Source organism: Chelonia mydas, chromosome 21, assembly GCF_015237465.2.
Source record: "Chelonia mydas isolate rCheMyd1 chromosome 21, rCheMyd1.pri.v2, whole genome shotgun sequence".
Classification (NCBI taxonomy): Eukaryota; Metazoa; Chordata; order Testudines; family Cheloniidae; genus Chelonia; species Chelonia mydas.
Window position 1 is genome coordinate 1,042,228 of NC_051261.2, and position 17,034 is coordinate 1,059,261.

Consider the following 17,034-nt stretch of genomic DNA (forward strand, 5'->3'; position numbering starts at 1 on the left):
CACTAGACTATGGCCTTGCAGTTTTAAACAAATTTTATGGCCACCAAGATAGAAGAGTCTGGTCATAACACAAGCTTAACTGGGTGACTTCGGGGTGTTTTGAAAATGTAAAGTCTTGTATAAATGCTACGTGCACCTCTCATTGTGTTAACCTCCAACAGATCTTTCTTCCTTTAGAGAGACAGGGTATGAAACTACTGTTTCCTAATTCATGACTACTCTTATAAATGTTGGCTTTAGTCCGTGGTTCTCGAACTTTTGTACTGGTGACCCCTTTCGCACAGCAAGCCTCTGCATGAGACCCCCCCCTTATGAACTAAAAACAATTTTTTATATATTTAGCACCATTATAAATGCTAGAGACAAAGTGGGGTTTGGGGTAGAGGCTGACCGCTCGCAACCCCCCATGTAATAACCTCGTGACCCCCTGAGGGGTCCCGACTCCCAGTTTGAGAACCCTTGTCTTTAGTGAAACTCAGGGTGATGATAAAAAATAATTTTTTAGTCAAAATAGATTTTTATTTACGTTACTAGGTTTTTTTATTTTATAGTTTTAAATTGTACTTGTTCTAATTTTCCTGTTAGTAAGAATTCAAATTTTACATAGGTCTTTTTTTCTGTTGAAGTTTTCACACTTCATTATTGTGTCTGCTGAAAAAGAGAAGTCTAGTGTGTCATTAGCATCCTTATTGTGAGAACAACACACACTCTTACAATATTGATAAGCAAATAGCTGGTGCTATATTTTTGTAAAATTCAAATAAGATAAATACTGGGAGGATAGCATTTTTTAAAAGCATTTATAATTTAATCATTATATATTTATAATCTGAAGTTGTAATATAAATTTTCTAATGGATTTTACAGTCTCAACCTGATTTAATCAAGGACCTAAAAAAAAGTCTAATGAATTATATCAGTCGATTTAAATTGCTCCACTATGGTGAAATGAGAGTTTCTTTCTTACATGGTGAAGACATTTAAGTGAATAATTGAAAGGCCAATTTAAATACCAGGCCCCCGAATATGCTTGCCAGTGAGTCTTGACTATTAAGACTAAAATTAAAGCATATCCGAGAATCACAAATTCTGGTACTGTTTTTCTTAGGTTTTGTCCATTGTTCAGCGTTATCAGGTGTAAGAAATTAACTTGCAAGTACAGAAGTGTTCTCTGAATGGAGGTTGTGATTCTTAGAAGATGAGGATTCAGAACATATTGTGAATCAATATTGCTTATCTTTATTAAGTGGTAGTAATTGTGTAAGTGTTTCCTCATAAGTACTGGTGAGTTACACTGGTAGAAAACATTTTCAAATTTAAATTTGTTAAAACAGTTCAGCTAATCTAGTATGCATGTATATTTACATGTGCATATAGATGAAAAACTGTTAATGGTTTAATCTCATTTGACTTCCCCAGCTCAAATTTGTTTTTGTTTGATTTGTTTTCAGCTGGAAGATGCTGGTTCAAGTAATTTAGATAACCTACTAAGTAGATATATCTCAGGCAGTCACCTACCCCCTCAGCCTACAAGCACCATGAATCCTTCCCCAGGACCCTCAGCCCTGTCTCCAGGATCATCAGGTAAGCAGGAATGAGGGTGGTAGGTATTTTTGATATTTTAGGCTTAAAATAATTGGCAAGTGATTTCCCCAATGTACAAGAAAGTAATATTCCTCTCCTTTTTTGGTACGTTCACCCAGAGGTTCTCTCAGCAATGTTTTTGGTGGCTTCAGAGTTTGGCCACCAACTCTTGCTGGTGGCCGCTCTGACAATTTTTCCTAAAATACTTACTTAACTTTAGGAAAAACAAACAAATATGCACATATACATGTCCAAATCATTGTAATTTATTGAAGTTGATTTTTTTGCAGACTCAATAATAAAAAATAATGTACAGTTGTCTCTGTTCTTTACTGGACCTAAACAGAAACACAAATAAAGTGCTTTACATGTTTTGCTATTTTTAGTTGATTTTTTTTTTTTTTTAAGACTTGCTATCTAGTAAATCTGCTCCTGTGAAAAGTGATATTTGTATATTATCACTTTTCACAGCAGATTTACTTGGCCCCTGCAAGCTGGGGGACAAATTAAGCCAAAGGTGGGGAGGGAGGTGGAGAGGACCTGTGGGGGTGAGCCCGGGGCTGGAGCCCAAAACACTGCAGCTGGGGGAACGGAGCCTGCTGCCGCATGGCCGGAGCCACCACCTCAGGGCTGAAGCCGGAAGCCCAAGCCCAACTGCCCCTGGGGTGGTGGGGAACTCTCAATGGTTGCCTGCTGCTAGTGTTTGTGGCTCCAGAATGGGGCGGGGACCTGGCCCTGCTGGTGGCCCTGGTGGAGGGGCTGCTGCTTTGCGCCCCACCCCCCCCATCACCACCAAGCAGGCTGTGGCTGCAAGAAAACCCCGTGGTGGCCACATTTGAGAAACACTCCGCTAGACTTTGGTCATGAACTTGCCTTTCCGTGTAAATCAGTCCATCTAGCACCCTACCCTTTTTTCCCCAAACGATGTTTTTATGGGAAGGAAGTGCCCAAAAGGGAACACAGTATTCCAGAGGCCCAGAGAGGGTCCAGCACGGTTCTGTGCTGTGACGTTAGACCTCTCAATGTTCCTCAAAAGTCCATTGGACCTTTTTGTTACCATATCACCTTGCAGACTTAGCTCTGAGTCCACAGTTCAGTTGGAATGATTTGACTTATGAAGCTCCAGTCCATTCCAGGTTTTGTGAAGGGAACTTACTGAATTTCATTAGATACTCTGCTTAGGGAGAGATCCAGACTTACGTAAGGAGTTTGCTATTTGTGCAGTTCTTTTAGAAGTACATATAATTTTGAACCAAGCCTTTGTTCTGCATCTGAACAAATTACATTACTGAAATCACCTAACATTCCATAATGCAAATGGCTATTTAAGAAATACTGGACACAAGAAAAACAGGTTTCAACAATTCCATACAGGTCTTTCCATCATTTAGTTCTTTCCCTGCAGCCTTCCAAGCTTACTTGGTCTGAATTGTGAGTTAGTGTATGCTTACAGTATAAATGTATTTTCTCTAAACTCACATACAAAACGCATGCCGTGGGTCTACCTTTCTGCTGAGTTTATTTGCAGTAGCCAACAATCCAGCTGTTTTAAAACAGATGAGTAGAAAGTTGGTCCTGAAACATGGGTTGAAAATAAGACTAAAACTTAAAACACAAGTGACAACTTTTGTTCAGAGACTAACATTTATTTGCAACATGTGGTGGTGATGACCAGATCAGGATAATTCATAGATGATAAAAAGAGGCATTTAGGTCAAGAATATTGGTCTCTTTTATATTTGTATTAAATTAAGTAGTTACTGGGATTATAAATGAAAAGGCAATTGACAAACTAACGCAAACAATCCAGATTCTGTATCAGATCTGCTTTTTTATGTTTGAGCCAAGGACTAAACTAGCAGTGGTTCTCAACCAGGGATACATGTACCCCTGGGAGTACACAGAGGTCTTCCAGGAGGTACATCAAGTCATCTAGATATCTACCTAAAGTAACTCCTCGCTTAACATCGTCCCAGTTAACGTTGTTTCATTGTTACATCACTGATCTGTTAGAGAACATATTCATTTAAAGTTGTGCAATGTTTGCTTAGAACGTTGTTTGGCTGTTGGGGGCTTGGAACCAGGGTGGGCTGGCAGCACCCCATCAGTTCCCCTCCACACACATACACACACCCCAGCACCTCCATCCGCCGGCGGACCCGCAGATCAGCAACACCCCCCCACCCCCCTCCTGCCTGCAGCAATCGGCTGTTTCACGGTATTCAGGAGGCTGGGAGGGAGTGACGGGCGGGCCTGGGGCAGAGCCAGGGTTTTAGCACCTCTCCCTCCCCCCCAGCACTTTGGAAAGAACAGCAAGAGGAGCAGCCAGACAATCCACCCTCTGACTGCACCACATCAGCCAAACTTCACAATCAACACTGCTGAGTAGTTTAAAATTGTTTAGAACTTATACTGCATATGTATATGTCATCTTTTTGTCTGGCAAAAAAAATTTCCTTGGAACCTAACCCCCTTATTTACATTCATTCTTACGGGGGAAACTGGGTTCGCTTAACATTGTTTCGCTTAGTCGTGTTTTTCAAGAACATAACTACAACGTTAAGTGAGGAGTTACTGTAGTTTTACAACAGGCTACATAAAAAGCCCTAGGGAATTCAGTACAATTTCATAAAATTTCATACAGACAGTGACTTGTTTATACTGCTTTATATACTATACACTGAAATGTAAATACAATGTTTACATTCCAGTTGATTTATTTTATAATTACATGGTAAAAATGAGAAAGTCAGCAATTTTTCAGTAAAGGTGTGCTGTGACACTTGGGATTTTTGTTTGATTTTGTAAGCAAGTAGTTTTTAAGTGAGGCGAAACTTTGGGTACGCAAGACAAATCAGGCTCCTGAAAGGGGTGAAGTAGTCTGGAAAGGTTGATAGCCAGTGGACTAAAGGATCACTGACTTGCATGAATCACTGACTTATTCCATTTAGCATCACTTTCAATTATGTTGTTATAGAATACTAGTTACATGTAACCTACGGTAGATATTTATGAAAAGTGATTTATACTTTTTCAGGGTTATCCAATTCCCACACCCCTGTGAGGCCACCCAGCACCTCCAGCACAGGCAGCAGAGGCAGGTGAGTGTGTTCTTAGTTAACAGTGTGTGGCTGAAAAATCAAATGTAAAGAACACGTTAAAGTTTAAACTAAAATCAACAGCAAGTCACTATTAGCTACTGTTATAACTATGACCTCTTAATTGAAGTGAATGCATATACGAAAATAATTATTGAAAAATTATGTTGCCAGATGTCTGTCCTTATATTTTGTAAAATGTAGGCATCAGAAAATTCACAGTAATAGCTTTGGCTTTGAAACATTCACTTAAATTGTTTTAAACATGGAAATGTAGGACTGGAAGGGACCTGGAGAGGTCAAGTCCACGCTGCGCTGAGGAGGCAAAACCAAGTAAATCTAGATCATCCCTGACTAGTGTTTTGTCAGTTTCAATTGCAGCTAATCTTTCCATGTACTCTTGTCTTTCTAGCTGTGGTTCATCAGGCAGAACTGCTGAGAAGACTGGCATTAACTTCAAGTCTGACCACGTGAAAGTCAAGCAAGAGCCAGGGACAGAGGAAGAGATATGCAGTTTCTCAGGAGCAGTGAAGCAAGAAAAAACAGAGGATGGCAGGAGGAGTGCATGCATGGTAAAGTTGCCCTGTGCCCAATGGCATCTTTAAGAATTTGGAAATCCATAAAGGTGCCTCACAGCCCTGGAGACAAAAGGGCAAGATACCAACCCCTTGTAATGTCTCTGAACTCTGTTCTGTATGGGCCAGTTGGAGAGATGAGGGCATTTCAGTTTCCTTGATACCTCTGCTGAAACTGCAGCTAAGGCTGCCAACAGTGTTGATGGGTGTAGTGAGGTGGACCTCAGTCTACTGGCAAAAAGACTAGGATTCCCACTTGTTTGATGCATGCCCCCATACAGACATCAGATTGTAGCAGTTTTGTTCGCTACTGAGCTGGGCTGGATTTGACCTGGTATCTTGAGCAAGGCGTCCTATCCTACCAAGTGTTACATATGTTGCTGTCAGGTAATACAGCAGTGAAAGCGGTACAGTAGAAACAAATCGGAGCTTAATCTCAAATTGGCATCTTACTTAGGACTTGATTCTGTCCTTTGGTATACATTCTGAACAGCTGATGCATCGAGCCAGAGGCAGGCTAGTCCCCCAGCTGGTGCTGTCTTTGGGATCTCAGTAAAACTGCCATCAAGGGTTTAGTATGTTTACCGTTTTTAATCTCTAGCTAATAAAAGCTTCCGATAATTCACTGGCATGTTCTCTCAGGATCAATCTACTGAATGTTTGTAACTCTATTAAAGTCCTATGCAATTTAGCATAAAAAATAAGGTATGCTTGTTCTCCATATAGTATGTAACTCAAATATCTGACAATGAATTGCCAATATTTGTTTGTTTTGGGAAGCATTTTAATTTGAAGTGCTAGTAAGCAGCAGATGGCTTCTGATTCCAACCATATGAGGAAAGATGAATTTGTAAAACTGATCTTTTTGCAGATTTTCATGCAGTAATTTTATTTCAGCTTAGCAGTCCTGAGAGCAGCTTGACACCACCTCTCTCCACTAACTTGCATCTGGAAAGCGAGCTGGAAGCATTAGGAAGTCTTGAAAATCATGTAAAAACTGAACCAACAGATTTAAGTGAAAGTTGCAAACAGTCTGGACATAGTCTTGTAAATGGGAAATCGCCAGTGCGAAGTCTAATGCATCGGTCAGCTAGAATTGGAGGAGAAGGCAACAACAAAGAGGATGATCCAAATGAAGACTGGTGTGCTGTATGCCAAAATGGAGGCGATTTGTTATGTTGTGAAAAGTGCCCCAAAGTGTTTCACCTCACTTGTCATGTACCAACACTTCTCAGCTTTCCAAGGTACCAGAAATTAAAATAATGTTTCTGGTGCCCAAAAAGAGTTTTGTGGGCTTATTCACACAGTGAAACTCAGAATTGGGAACATCAGTGCCCATGAATAGCATAAAAACTTCCCTAGCATGTATATTGTCTTTGTTCTTAGGATTTAATTTGCTTTATAGCTGTTCTGTGCTGATTCTGTCAATGTCAGTATTTTCCAGTGATTTTTAAAGTGGTGCGCAGAGTGTTTGGTGCATACATGATTTAACACTTACACCATGATAAATTCTACACTAGAGGAGTCTTTAATGCTGTACAACTTAACTTTTGAAAGGCACAGAAGCTGTAGAAACGTCATAGTGGTCATGTAGTAGACGTAATCTCTGGTGTCAAGTATCGGGGGGTAGCCATGTTAGTCTGTATTCACAAAAACAACAAGGAGTCCGGTGGCACCTTAAAGAATAACAGATTTATTTGGGCATAAGCTTTCGTGGGTAAAGTGTTTTTTTACCCACGTAATCTCTGGTGGATTCCTGGACTAATTGTCTCTCTTCCTATTTAGTGGGGAGTGGATATGTACATTCTGCAGAGATCTAAGCAAACCTGAAGTAGAATATGATTGTGACAATTTGCAACATAGTAAGAAGGGGAAAACAGCACAAGGCTTAAGTCCTGTGGACCAAAGGGTATGTGTCAAATACTGTAGGTATCTGCATCTAAAAACTGTCACCTTTGACTTGATTGATTGTTACTGGGCATCCCTATATTATCGCTGTACTTGTCCAGTGGGTTAAAATTTCTGTGAGCACACAACTAATAAAATTAATTCACATTTAAAAGTTAATTTTAATATACCTTCTACAAGTTTTTAATTGGAAGCTCTTTTGTGGATTTAACATGGATGTTTTAACCTACCTACATAACAATATGTAAATTTGATGCCTTAAATTCATGGGGAGACATGCTGATAGGTATTTCTAAGAGCATGTATATGGCAAAATGTCTTGACTGTGTCCAAATGATTTCTAGCTCTATATATGGAGAATCAGGAGTTTTGAATCAGCAGTCAGAATAGTCCTTAGAACTTCTTCACCATGAATAAATTCTTCAGAGAAACTTACCAAAAAATTGAAATAAGGAAATGTTTGAGGGGAAATATTGAAAACAATTATTTGAATGAAATTTCAGATTTTTCATAAATCCAGAATTAAACAAATAGTTCAGACCGAAGGGTAGTTCAGTTGCATTTAACAATATGAATAGTAACAGTGTCATTGAACAGTTGCTGTTCTAATTTGGTTATTTAATGTATTGCCTTGTTCTGCAATTTTTGTTTTATTAACCCCAGCTTTCTTTTGGGGAAAGGAAAGCCAAAAAAAGGAGTCAAGAGCTTTTATATTAAGTATATTGTGCTAGCCAAAGTAAAGGCACTCTTTCCTTCTCCTCCAACAATATAGCACTCTATAAATGTTACCTTTTACACTCTTTGAATGAAGAGGCTTCTAGGCTTGTAGGACTTCATTTTCTACTATTGAGACTACATAATCTGAACCTATTTAAATTAGTTAAGTATCAGTTTTTAGACCTGAGGATTAAAAAGGGATATTCACTTGAAGTTTTTTGTTCCTTTGCAAGAAATGTGAACGTCTCCTGCTTTACCTGTATTGCCATGAGCTGAGCATTGAATTCCAGGAGCCAGTCCCAGCCTCGGTGAGTCTCCTGCTACATGAAACTGTGGAAAAAATAAAATGTCAACAATGTCACCAAAAGACCACCATCATGACAAGTTTTGTTTTTTTGGAATGAGTTGATTGTTCTTGCCATATTTGTCATTGAGATACTTCTGGAGTAAAACCAGTCTGAAAATGTCACTGGTCTTACCTAGCATGGTACTTCTGAACCATTAAACCCATTAAAAAAATCCTTTCCAATAGCAATAACTGAATGAACTGGAGAGGATTAGGGATATCTTATAAAATGCAAAATATTGTACCATTTATGCTTAGCAAGAGGCTTTAAAAGAAACATTTGAATTAAACCAAAAAATCTGATCTGCTTGGCAGTTTTGTATTTTGAGATGTAAAACAAGTTTATTTTAATTATTCTAGAAAAGATAGCGATGGTCTAATATCTTTATACACAAGTTTCTCTCCCGAATACTAATAATCGGCACTAAAATATAACAAAATACGTTGTGTTAATAAAACCTCCGATTGCCCTCTTTCCTTCCTCATGAACTGAGGTAGTTGCTTCTGATTGTTCCCTTGTGTGTACATGCTATAATGGGGTTGGCTGGATGCTATTTTGATACTCTGATAAGTAGCTTTAATTCTCCTTTGTGAAGTATAAAAATTGCATATCAGTCTTTTTTGGTGGTTTGTGATTAGATGTATGCTTTCTTCACAGATACCAAACTACTATAAAATTATAAAGAAACCAATGGATTTGTCTACAGTAAAAAAGAAGCTGCAAAAGAAACATTCCCAGCACTACCAAACTCCTGACGACTTTGTGGCAGATGTCCGGCTGATCTTCAAGAACTGTGAAAGGTTTAATGAAGTATGTTAACTTCCAAACTGTAAACATTTTTGGGCTGAGATTTATTTAGGCCTGATTCCACAGCTGCCTCACACAGAACTCCAGTTTTCGAGTCTGTGGGAGTTCCACATGTGGAGCAGATGCAGAGTCGGACCCTTTATAAGTAAATACAAACCAAGTAATGACAGATCTTGCCTACGGTTTTAGTTAGAAGAGGCTATAAAGTGCACTGAAGGAAAACTTTTACATGTGTTTGTGGGAAGTCGTGAACTCTGCAATAGCTGTACTTAGGGATTAAATTCGTGATGTGAGGGAGCAGTTATTTGCTAAGGCGTTCTGGCTGGCGCATCTTGACTGGATTGTGGCTGTTGTTGAGACCTGTGGTGTGGCGTAAATTGGGCAGTCCTCCAAAATATTCCAAATGGAATATACCATTAATGCTTATCAATATTATGCCATAAACTTGTACCGCTAAGCAAAAAAGCATATCTAGAGAGAACCCCCTACTGGTTGTCTCTTCCTGAGCTCCCAGAATCAGGCTTTCATAACTGTAAGCAGAGCCCCAAAAGTCTTTCTGTTAGTCCCCAAAAGATCTGGCAGTTCTCTCTCCTTGTGGCTCATAGATGTCTAGTCTGGCACAGAAGCAGACCTTAAATGGGTAGCCCACACAGGGATGTAAAACTTTTCTGAGGAATGTGGATAGATGCTCCAGCAGCTATGGGACTTTTGCTCAGTTACTGAAGAACTCGCTCACAGGAAGAGCTGAAGAGTATGAATCCCTAGTGGGGAGGTACCACTTAAGGTGGTGTAGAGAGTATAACAGTAATAAAGTGGAACAAAGAAAAGGAAAATTTAATCTGAATGACACAGAAAAGTCCTTGGTGCTGAGCCCCCTGGAATAGTCCTGGAGAGAAGTTGGGGGGAATGACCATCTCTGGAACACTTAAAGCAAGATCACATGAAGGCCTGCAGAATGTACTGTAGGGAATGGTCTTGCATGGGCCCTAGCGATGGTGAAATGACCTTGATAGTTCTCCTCAATGTGTAACTTCAGATTTCTGATGTTTAAAAAGCATTTCTGTCCTCTGCACAGAGAGAAGCCCTTTGGAGCAAACAAACCTATGTTTAAAACTGACTGAGCCTCATGTAAAATACTGGAATAGTGAAAATAACAGTTAAAAACAAGTTTCAGAATGAGGCACTTTTGCAGAATAGACTTAAACACACACATGCACTTTGAACTTGACCTCTTTATAACTATCTGTCAGGTGGAGGTTAATGGGGAATATGGAAAAAGTGCATCTTTCAAAGCTGTTTGATCTAGGGAGTGAATGAAGCCTCTGCTCTGGAGGAAATCACTTCTGCTGATCTTAAGAAGTATAGTGTAACAAGAGTAGCAGGAGGCTCCAGGGAACTGTGGTTCTTTAAAAGGACTCTTTAAACTTAGCTGTTTGGAGTCTCACTTGGTGACTCTTATTCTGGAAGCTGAAGTGGTCCGACCACTCATGACTATGGATACAATTTTGTTACAGTAAAATTATGCATAATTCACAGCACTGTCACAGTTTAAAAAGGGGGGGGGAGGAGAGAATTTCATGCTATAATCGCGGCCACCTTGTGGACCCTCCTCCCATGCATTAACAGTTTTAGTTCACATTGATGTAGTCCTCTTTGAAACAGAACTAGATCAAAGCAAACTAACCAACTTTTAATGTAGGGCAACAGGGTCCACATGAAAAGTTCATTAGTTGGCTTTAATCTAGTCTCTTTCAAAGAGGACTAGATCACAGTGAACTAATGAACTGTTAATGTGTGGCAGCACGGTCTATATAAATAGCAAAATTTACAGTTCCATGATAGTGGTGACCACCATCATATAAACCAGATCCTTACTCATGACACAGGTTCAGATATAGTTCCTGCATTTTTATAGCTTGACACATGAAGGTAATCAAAGTGGAAATGGATCCACAAGAATGCACTCTCATTTCTTTTATAGAGAAGATTTATGCAGGAGCTCTTCTGTTATGATTGAAACATAGAGCACTTACTTTCCATGATAACATTCTGGGCAACTGAGCTTTATAATAAAGGAATGTTGTCATGAGCGTTTATTATAATGTGTTTTAACATGACCAGGAGCCGCTTATTATACGATGGTTTCATATCTTGCCAAAGGTTCACGAACCATAGATTTTTGAACGAGCCTTATAAAGAGGGTGACCTATACGACACTGAATTTTAGAACTATACTTATCTGGTCATAACAATCTGTTTTTCCTGTTATGGCTAACTTTAGTCATCCAACCCTATGAAATCTCATAACTTTAGAAAGGATTATAATTTCATTTTTTTTGACTCTGGTATCCTTTTTAGATGATGAAAGTTGTTCAAGTTTATGCAGAAACACAAGAGATTAATTTGAAGGTAAGCGTTTCAGACCACGCACACTTGGTGAAGGGATGTGCATTACCAACAGGTGAATATTCCTTTTTTTTTTTTTTTTATTTGCAGGCTGATTCAGAAGTAGCACAGGCAGGGAAGGCAGTTGCGTTGTACTTTGAAGATAAACTTACAGACATCTACCCAGACAGGACCTTCCAACCTTTGCCTGAATTTGAGCAGGAAGAGGATGATGGTGAAATAACTGAGGACTCCGATGAAGATTTTATACAGCCACGTAGAAAACGTCTAAAATCAGATGAAAGACCAGTGCATATAAAGTAATCTGATGATATGGACCTAAACCTATTGTAAAAACTGTTATTTAAGTGTTCCTGGAATATCATCATGCCTTCAGTGGTCATTTTGAAGAAGCTGATAGCTTTTAGACAGTATTAGATTACAATAAATGTGTACAGAAACATTCTTGTCAAAGGGGGGAAAGTTCGGTTGTAATTTTTTGTGGGGTTGGATTACTTGGAATTCCCTTTTCTTTTCCCGAGGACACTCTTGGCATATTTTCACAGTTGGAGGTGAGTGAATGTTGATAAAGATGCAGAGTTGATATAGGATGCTCCTTGTACAGATAAGTGGACTGTCATGCTGCTTAGTGAACTTTTCTGCAAGACTGGACCAATACAGCAACTGTATATCACTTTCATGATGGACTGCTGTCTAAACTGTAAGAAACTTTGCTAAAAAATCCCCTCTTGTGTGAACTTATAAGTGTGAATTGCATCATTGCTTTTATCACCTTCTCATTTAAGTGATGTTGTGAGTAACTGATCTTCTGTGTTAATTCAAATATCTAGATTCCGCTTTCTTTACAACATTTTATGTATAGAAACATTACAAATGATCATTAAACTGTTCTAAATTGGCAAGTGCAGGAGTGTGAGTTCTTAATACACGGAGGACTAGGCCTGGCTGCAATGAATGCTTTTCAGTAGGGTTCATACATAGTTATTAATGGAGTCCTATACACAGAACACTTAAATTCATTTCTTGTTGGAATTCTTAAGATTTTATTGTCTCTTCCAAATCCCCCTGCAGAGGCAGATAGCGCCAATATTAGTTATATAATTTTCTGTACTTACATATTTAGGCTGAGAAGATAACTGGTGATTTTCCAGTCTTCCTGAATATCAGTTTCTGATAGACCACTATTGGCAAACAATTACCTGACTACCAAATGTGTAAAATTTTCTGTATTCACTTTGTCTTATTTGTAAATAGTGGACTGAAATTTTTTGCAGCTCAGCAACATTTGCTGAGCTGTTTTTAAGCTTATATGTATTCTTACTAATGTTCCTATCAAGAACAGATTTGTAATATATGCTGTCTATTTCTAACATTGCATTCATATTGAGGTTCTATCTAATTTTATTAGAGAACCACTCAGAACTTTCTTCAGAAGCAGCTTATGAGTGAAATATCTAGAAAGATCAGAATAAACCTGTTGGAATTGGGTTACTTATCCAGCCACAAAACGGAGCACTTGCACAGACCAGGGTTTGAAATTCTGAGTGATTTCTGATTGAATTCTGAAAATAGATCAATCCCCATCCGAACTCTGTATAAAGTAGGCACCTCTGCTATACCTTCCCATTGAAAACTCCCTTGAGTGCAGCATTTGTGGGTAGACATACCCGCACGATGAACTGGTTAAACTTCCTCTACTGGCCTGATCTGCAAGGATTGGCACCAAGAAATGTAATTTTTAGCCTTTGTACAGATGAATCTTTTGTTAGAATAAGATGAAACAGTCCTTTGTGTGAACGCAGACCAGATCAGGGTGACCAGAATGTAAATTTGACATGAAATTTTGCTTAAATACAGCAGATCTATGGCAAATGATTTTTTTTTTAACATTCAGCATGAATGATTCATATGACAAACTTTGCATGTAAAGAAAGATTTAACTTAACCATAAAGTAGAGGTAAATATTTTTAGCAGAAAATGTATTGAATCAACATAAATGATGCTCTAAAAATTCTTTATGCAAAACACTTAGGATTAATTTTCTATTTACATAGAAAAAAATAAATTCACATGTGACTAAATCCCCTCTAAAATAATGAAAGGGATTTGAAGGCATTTATGGCTTTGTCTTACTTCCTTAGGTTACCTTAACGTTACACTTGAACAAAAGTGTTGGATCCTTTTCTTTTATTTTGTTCAAATGATGTTTTCTCAAAGGATTTTGTCCCATTAAATGTAATCATTATAAACCATTTATATTTGAATGCAAAAAGTAGTTACTCAACTTCTTTAAAAACATACTTATGTACATTCATGTAGTGACACTTTGTTAAACCTTTGAGTGTCAGAAGAGAAGGATGGGAAGTATACGTAGGAAATTCTAACCTTTTGGTAAGATTAGATCACTTAGTGACTACACTCATCACCTATTCCCTGTCAGTTTCTAGTTTATCTCAGAAAAACTTGTCAATTTGAAAAGGAATATTCACTATTGAATTAACAGTGGAAAATGAGATTTCGTGGATTGTCTTCAGTTTGTGTTGCCAGATTTTATGGCATTTAAACACTACGTTCTGCAGATGTCTTAACATTTTGATATAACCTCTCAGACACTTTAGATTTGTTCTTCTCCATATAAACAGGTAGACTCACTATGAGGAATTTTGTTAAACTTTAAAGTAGCCTGTATTCCATTAGTTCCATCTACAAAGCACAGTTAGTGACATTGAACTTTGATCCTGGTCACAGTTCAAGTTTTATTCTTGCCCGTTATCCAGTTTTTCCTTTAATCTCTGCAGATGACCATAAAGATTATTGCTATTGATTATATGACATTTGAACTGTTGGCAAGAAATCTTAAATTTTCTTAACTTGTGTACAACAAATTAATGAACAGTCCAATCAAGTAAATGAGAATGAAGAACAATTCAATCAAGTAAATATTTTTTCATTTTTTCTTTCCCTTTTGGTACTCCAAATATACTAAATCAGAGTTACTTTTCGGAATTAGCTAGGTTCCATTCATAAAGGATGCTGACGGATATATAAGCTACATTAATCTGCTGCTTCTTCCCTTAGACTAGGATCATAAATTTATCCTAGAACTGTTCAGAGTTCACTCAGCCAAAATGTATTTGTGCCGGGTTGCATATATTTTACTTAATAGCAAGTTGATTAATTTTGTATTAACATCTGGACACATTCGGAGCGGCCTCTGTTTGGCAATTGATAGGTACTGAAGGATGTGTGTGCAATAGATGCAAATAAAAGTTGTGAGCTACATTGGAATTTAGAACATGCCTTACATTAAGGTTAAGCCTTGTAGCAGATATTAGGGTGCACTGTGCATGCATCATAGTTTATCTGCACAGTTGCAATGTTCTAATGTGATAGCAAGAAGATATTTTGGCATGTGATATAACTATATGCTCTGATTTTTAAATGCTCCTGTAAAAAGATCATTCGCATCTCACTTTTTGTTGTAAATGGTTCTGCAGTTTAAGTTAATCCAAAAAAGTAAAAGGCAACTTGCTTTGAAACAGGAGTGAAAAGTGTACAGTGTGCTAATTGTGGACTTCTCAATTACCTCAGCAGGTATCCTGCCATGTAATTACTAGTGATTAGTGTTAATTTAACCAGCTACATAGGTTCAGGTCTCTTACTTAACTGTGCCCTGGAATTAAATGGCCTACCATGCAATGTTAAGACTGAGTTACTATCCAAAAAGGTTGTTCCTCTAACTTTTAAAAGTACAAATGCTCTGTTAAGTGTAGATAGCTTGTTTCTTGTGAAATGTCACCATTAATACTATGTGGTATGGCACTGATGGTATGTCAGCATACTCAACACTGGATCAGTGAAATGTTTTATAAACATTTCTGCAAGCTACCAGAACTAACTAACTGAGATCTTTAAAATTAACCCAAACTTACCATTTCTGTTGTATAACCTAGTTTATTAGCTGATCCTATTTAAGCTTAGGTAATGGCAACAGTGTTTTAAAGTTTCGTGTATGATGTACTGGATGTAGGCTATTTTTCTTGTTTTCTTATTCTCTTCCTTGGAAAAAGCAATAAAACTGCTTTGTCTGTTGCCTATTAGCATGACAGGAATCCTTTCCTTTGGATAGTGGTTTTATAGGAAAGTTTGTATGCATATCACCAAGTCTAGCTTTTAAAACAAAGTGTGCAGGAGTTATTGACAATATAGTGTGGCATTTTATTTTAAAAATTGGGGAAAGTTACATATTTTTTTAAAAAGTAGGTGTTTGAGTAAATAATGGAGGTACTTTTTTAAAAAATGTATATGCCACAGTTTACATAGACATATTTCAGACTAAACATAGACATTGTAACTTCAGATATGGCAATTTCTTTTACTTTGTCAAAAATGCATGTACAGTAACACTTCCATCTTAATTCCTTGGGTTTGCCTACTCGGGTCCTCCTTTATATGCTTTTTAATGTATCTGAATCAAAATAGTTTTCAAAAATTGCAGTTAATTTGGGTATCTTTATTGTAACTAAACTATTAAATGTATGAAATGCAGTTTTGCCCTTTTCTATTGAATGATCTTTACAACCGAAGGCTGCTTTCTTTAAAATTAACTGAATTTATACAAGGAAAGGTACTAAAAGAATTTTATAAGGCTGACTTACTATAGCATTCCCTCTAGAGTGTGACCTAAATTTAAAGGAATAAAAAAATAAAATGCATGTCTGGTAATGGTCTGCGAATGTGAACATTTCTTAAGTTCAAAACATCACGAAACATGTATATAGCCTATAAAGATTTGTGCAATTGCAAGCCTGTTTTAATTTTATATGTAAGCATACTCATGGAAGGGTTAACTTCACAGCAATCTCAATAATTTCTTGTTTCCAGCAATTAAACTTTTTTGCACATAGTTAACTTTGGTCATCCTTCAGTATGATTCTTCAAAAAGTGCTGTTTCTGTGATATTGTATTATCTGAATAATCATATTTAACTTTAACAGTTACAGTTTCTAATTGTTCTGTTCCTGTGTTTTTTGCTGGTGTGTAATAAAGGCAAGTTTTTTCTTTTCATGGTTATTTAATACATTAGCTGCCTGTAAATATTTCTTGTTAAATGCTCTGGAATGTGGTGTAGAAGTTGTACTAGATCAGTTTAAAGCATTGTTTGAAAACCACTTTGTTTTGGTTATTTCTATTAAATTAGAAAAATGCAGAATTTTTCAATTTGAGTTTCTTTTTTTGCAAATCTGAACTAGACCTTTAGAGGGTACAAATGTATTTTGATAAGTCATTTTCACAATAGTGGGTAACAGTAAATACTTAGATCAAAAGTTTGTACAAATAAAAGTAAACTCCATTGTTGGGCAAGACTGTCTATCAAATAAAGAAGAGAGCAGTATCTGGAGCATGAGCTAGAACAGGACAAGGTGTAAAGCGCATTCCTAGCATGATTTTTGTCTAATGGTCCTTGTTTCTCTCCCTCCTTTGGCTTTGCTGTTGCCACCCATCTCTCCATCATGGTTTGTGTATTTACTCATTTTAAAATGAGACTAGACTGGATAGTACCAGAAGGTGCATTCTTGGCTTGCCCAATT

General features: G+C 37.5%; 1 protein-coding gene across 2 annotated transcripts in view; it reads left to right on the forward strand.

The window, feature by feature from the left end:
• TRIM33 (tripartite motif containing 33) overlaps positions 1-16,655 on the forward strand; it is a 78,853-nt gene extending 62,198 nt beyond the window's left edge. The window contains exons 12-20 of one of the 2 annotated variants that reach the window (XM_037884807.2): positions 1,452-1,584; positions 4,622-4,685; positions 5,095-5,254; positions 6,155-6,501; positions 7,043-7,166; positions 8,116-8,190; positions 8,887-9,039; positions 11,395-11,445; positions 11,533-16,655. In XM_037884807.2, coding sequence (XP_037740735.1) covers positions 1,452-1,584; positions 4,622-4,685; positions 5,095-5,254; positions 6,155-6,501; positions 7,043-7,166; positions 8,116-8,190; positions 8,887-9,039; positions 11,395-11,445; positions 11,533-11,745 — 1,320 coding nt within the window. In that variant the 3' untranslated portion in view covers positions 11,746-16,655. The remainder of the gene's footprint in view (positions 1-1,451; positions 1,585-4,621; positions 4,686-5,094; positions 5,255-6,154; positions 6,502-7,042; positions 7,167-8,115; positions 8,191-8,886; positions 9,040-11,394; positions 11,446-11,532) is intronic. The other variant, XM_037884808.2, reaches the window with a different exon arrangement.
• Positions 16,656-17,034: the final 379 nt, after the last annotated feature.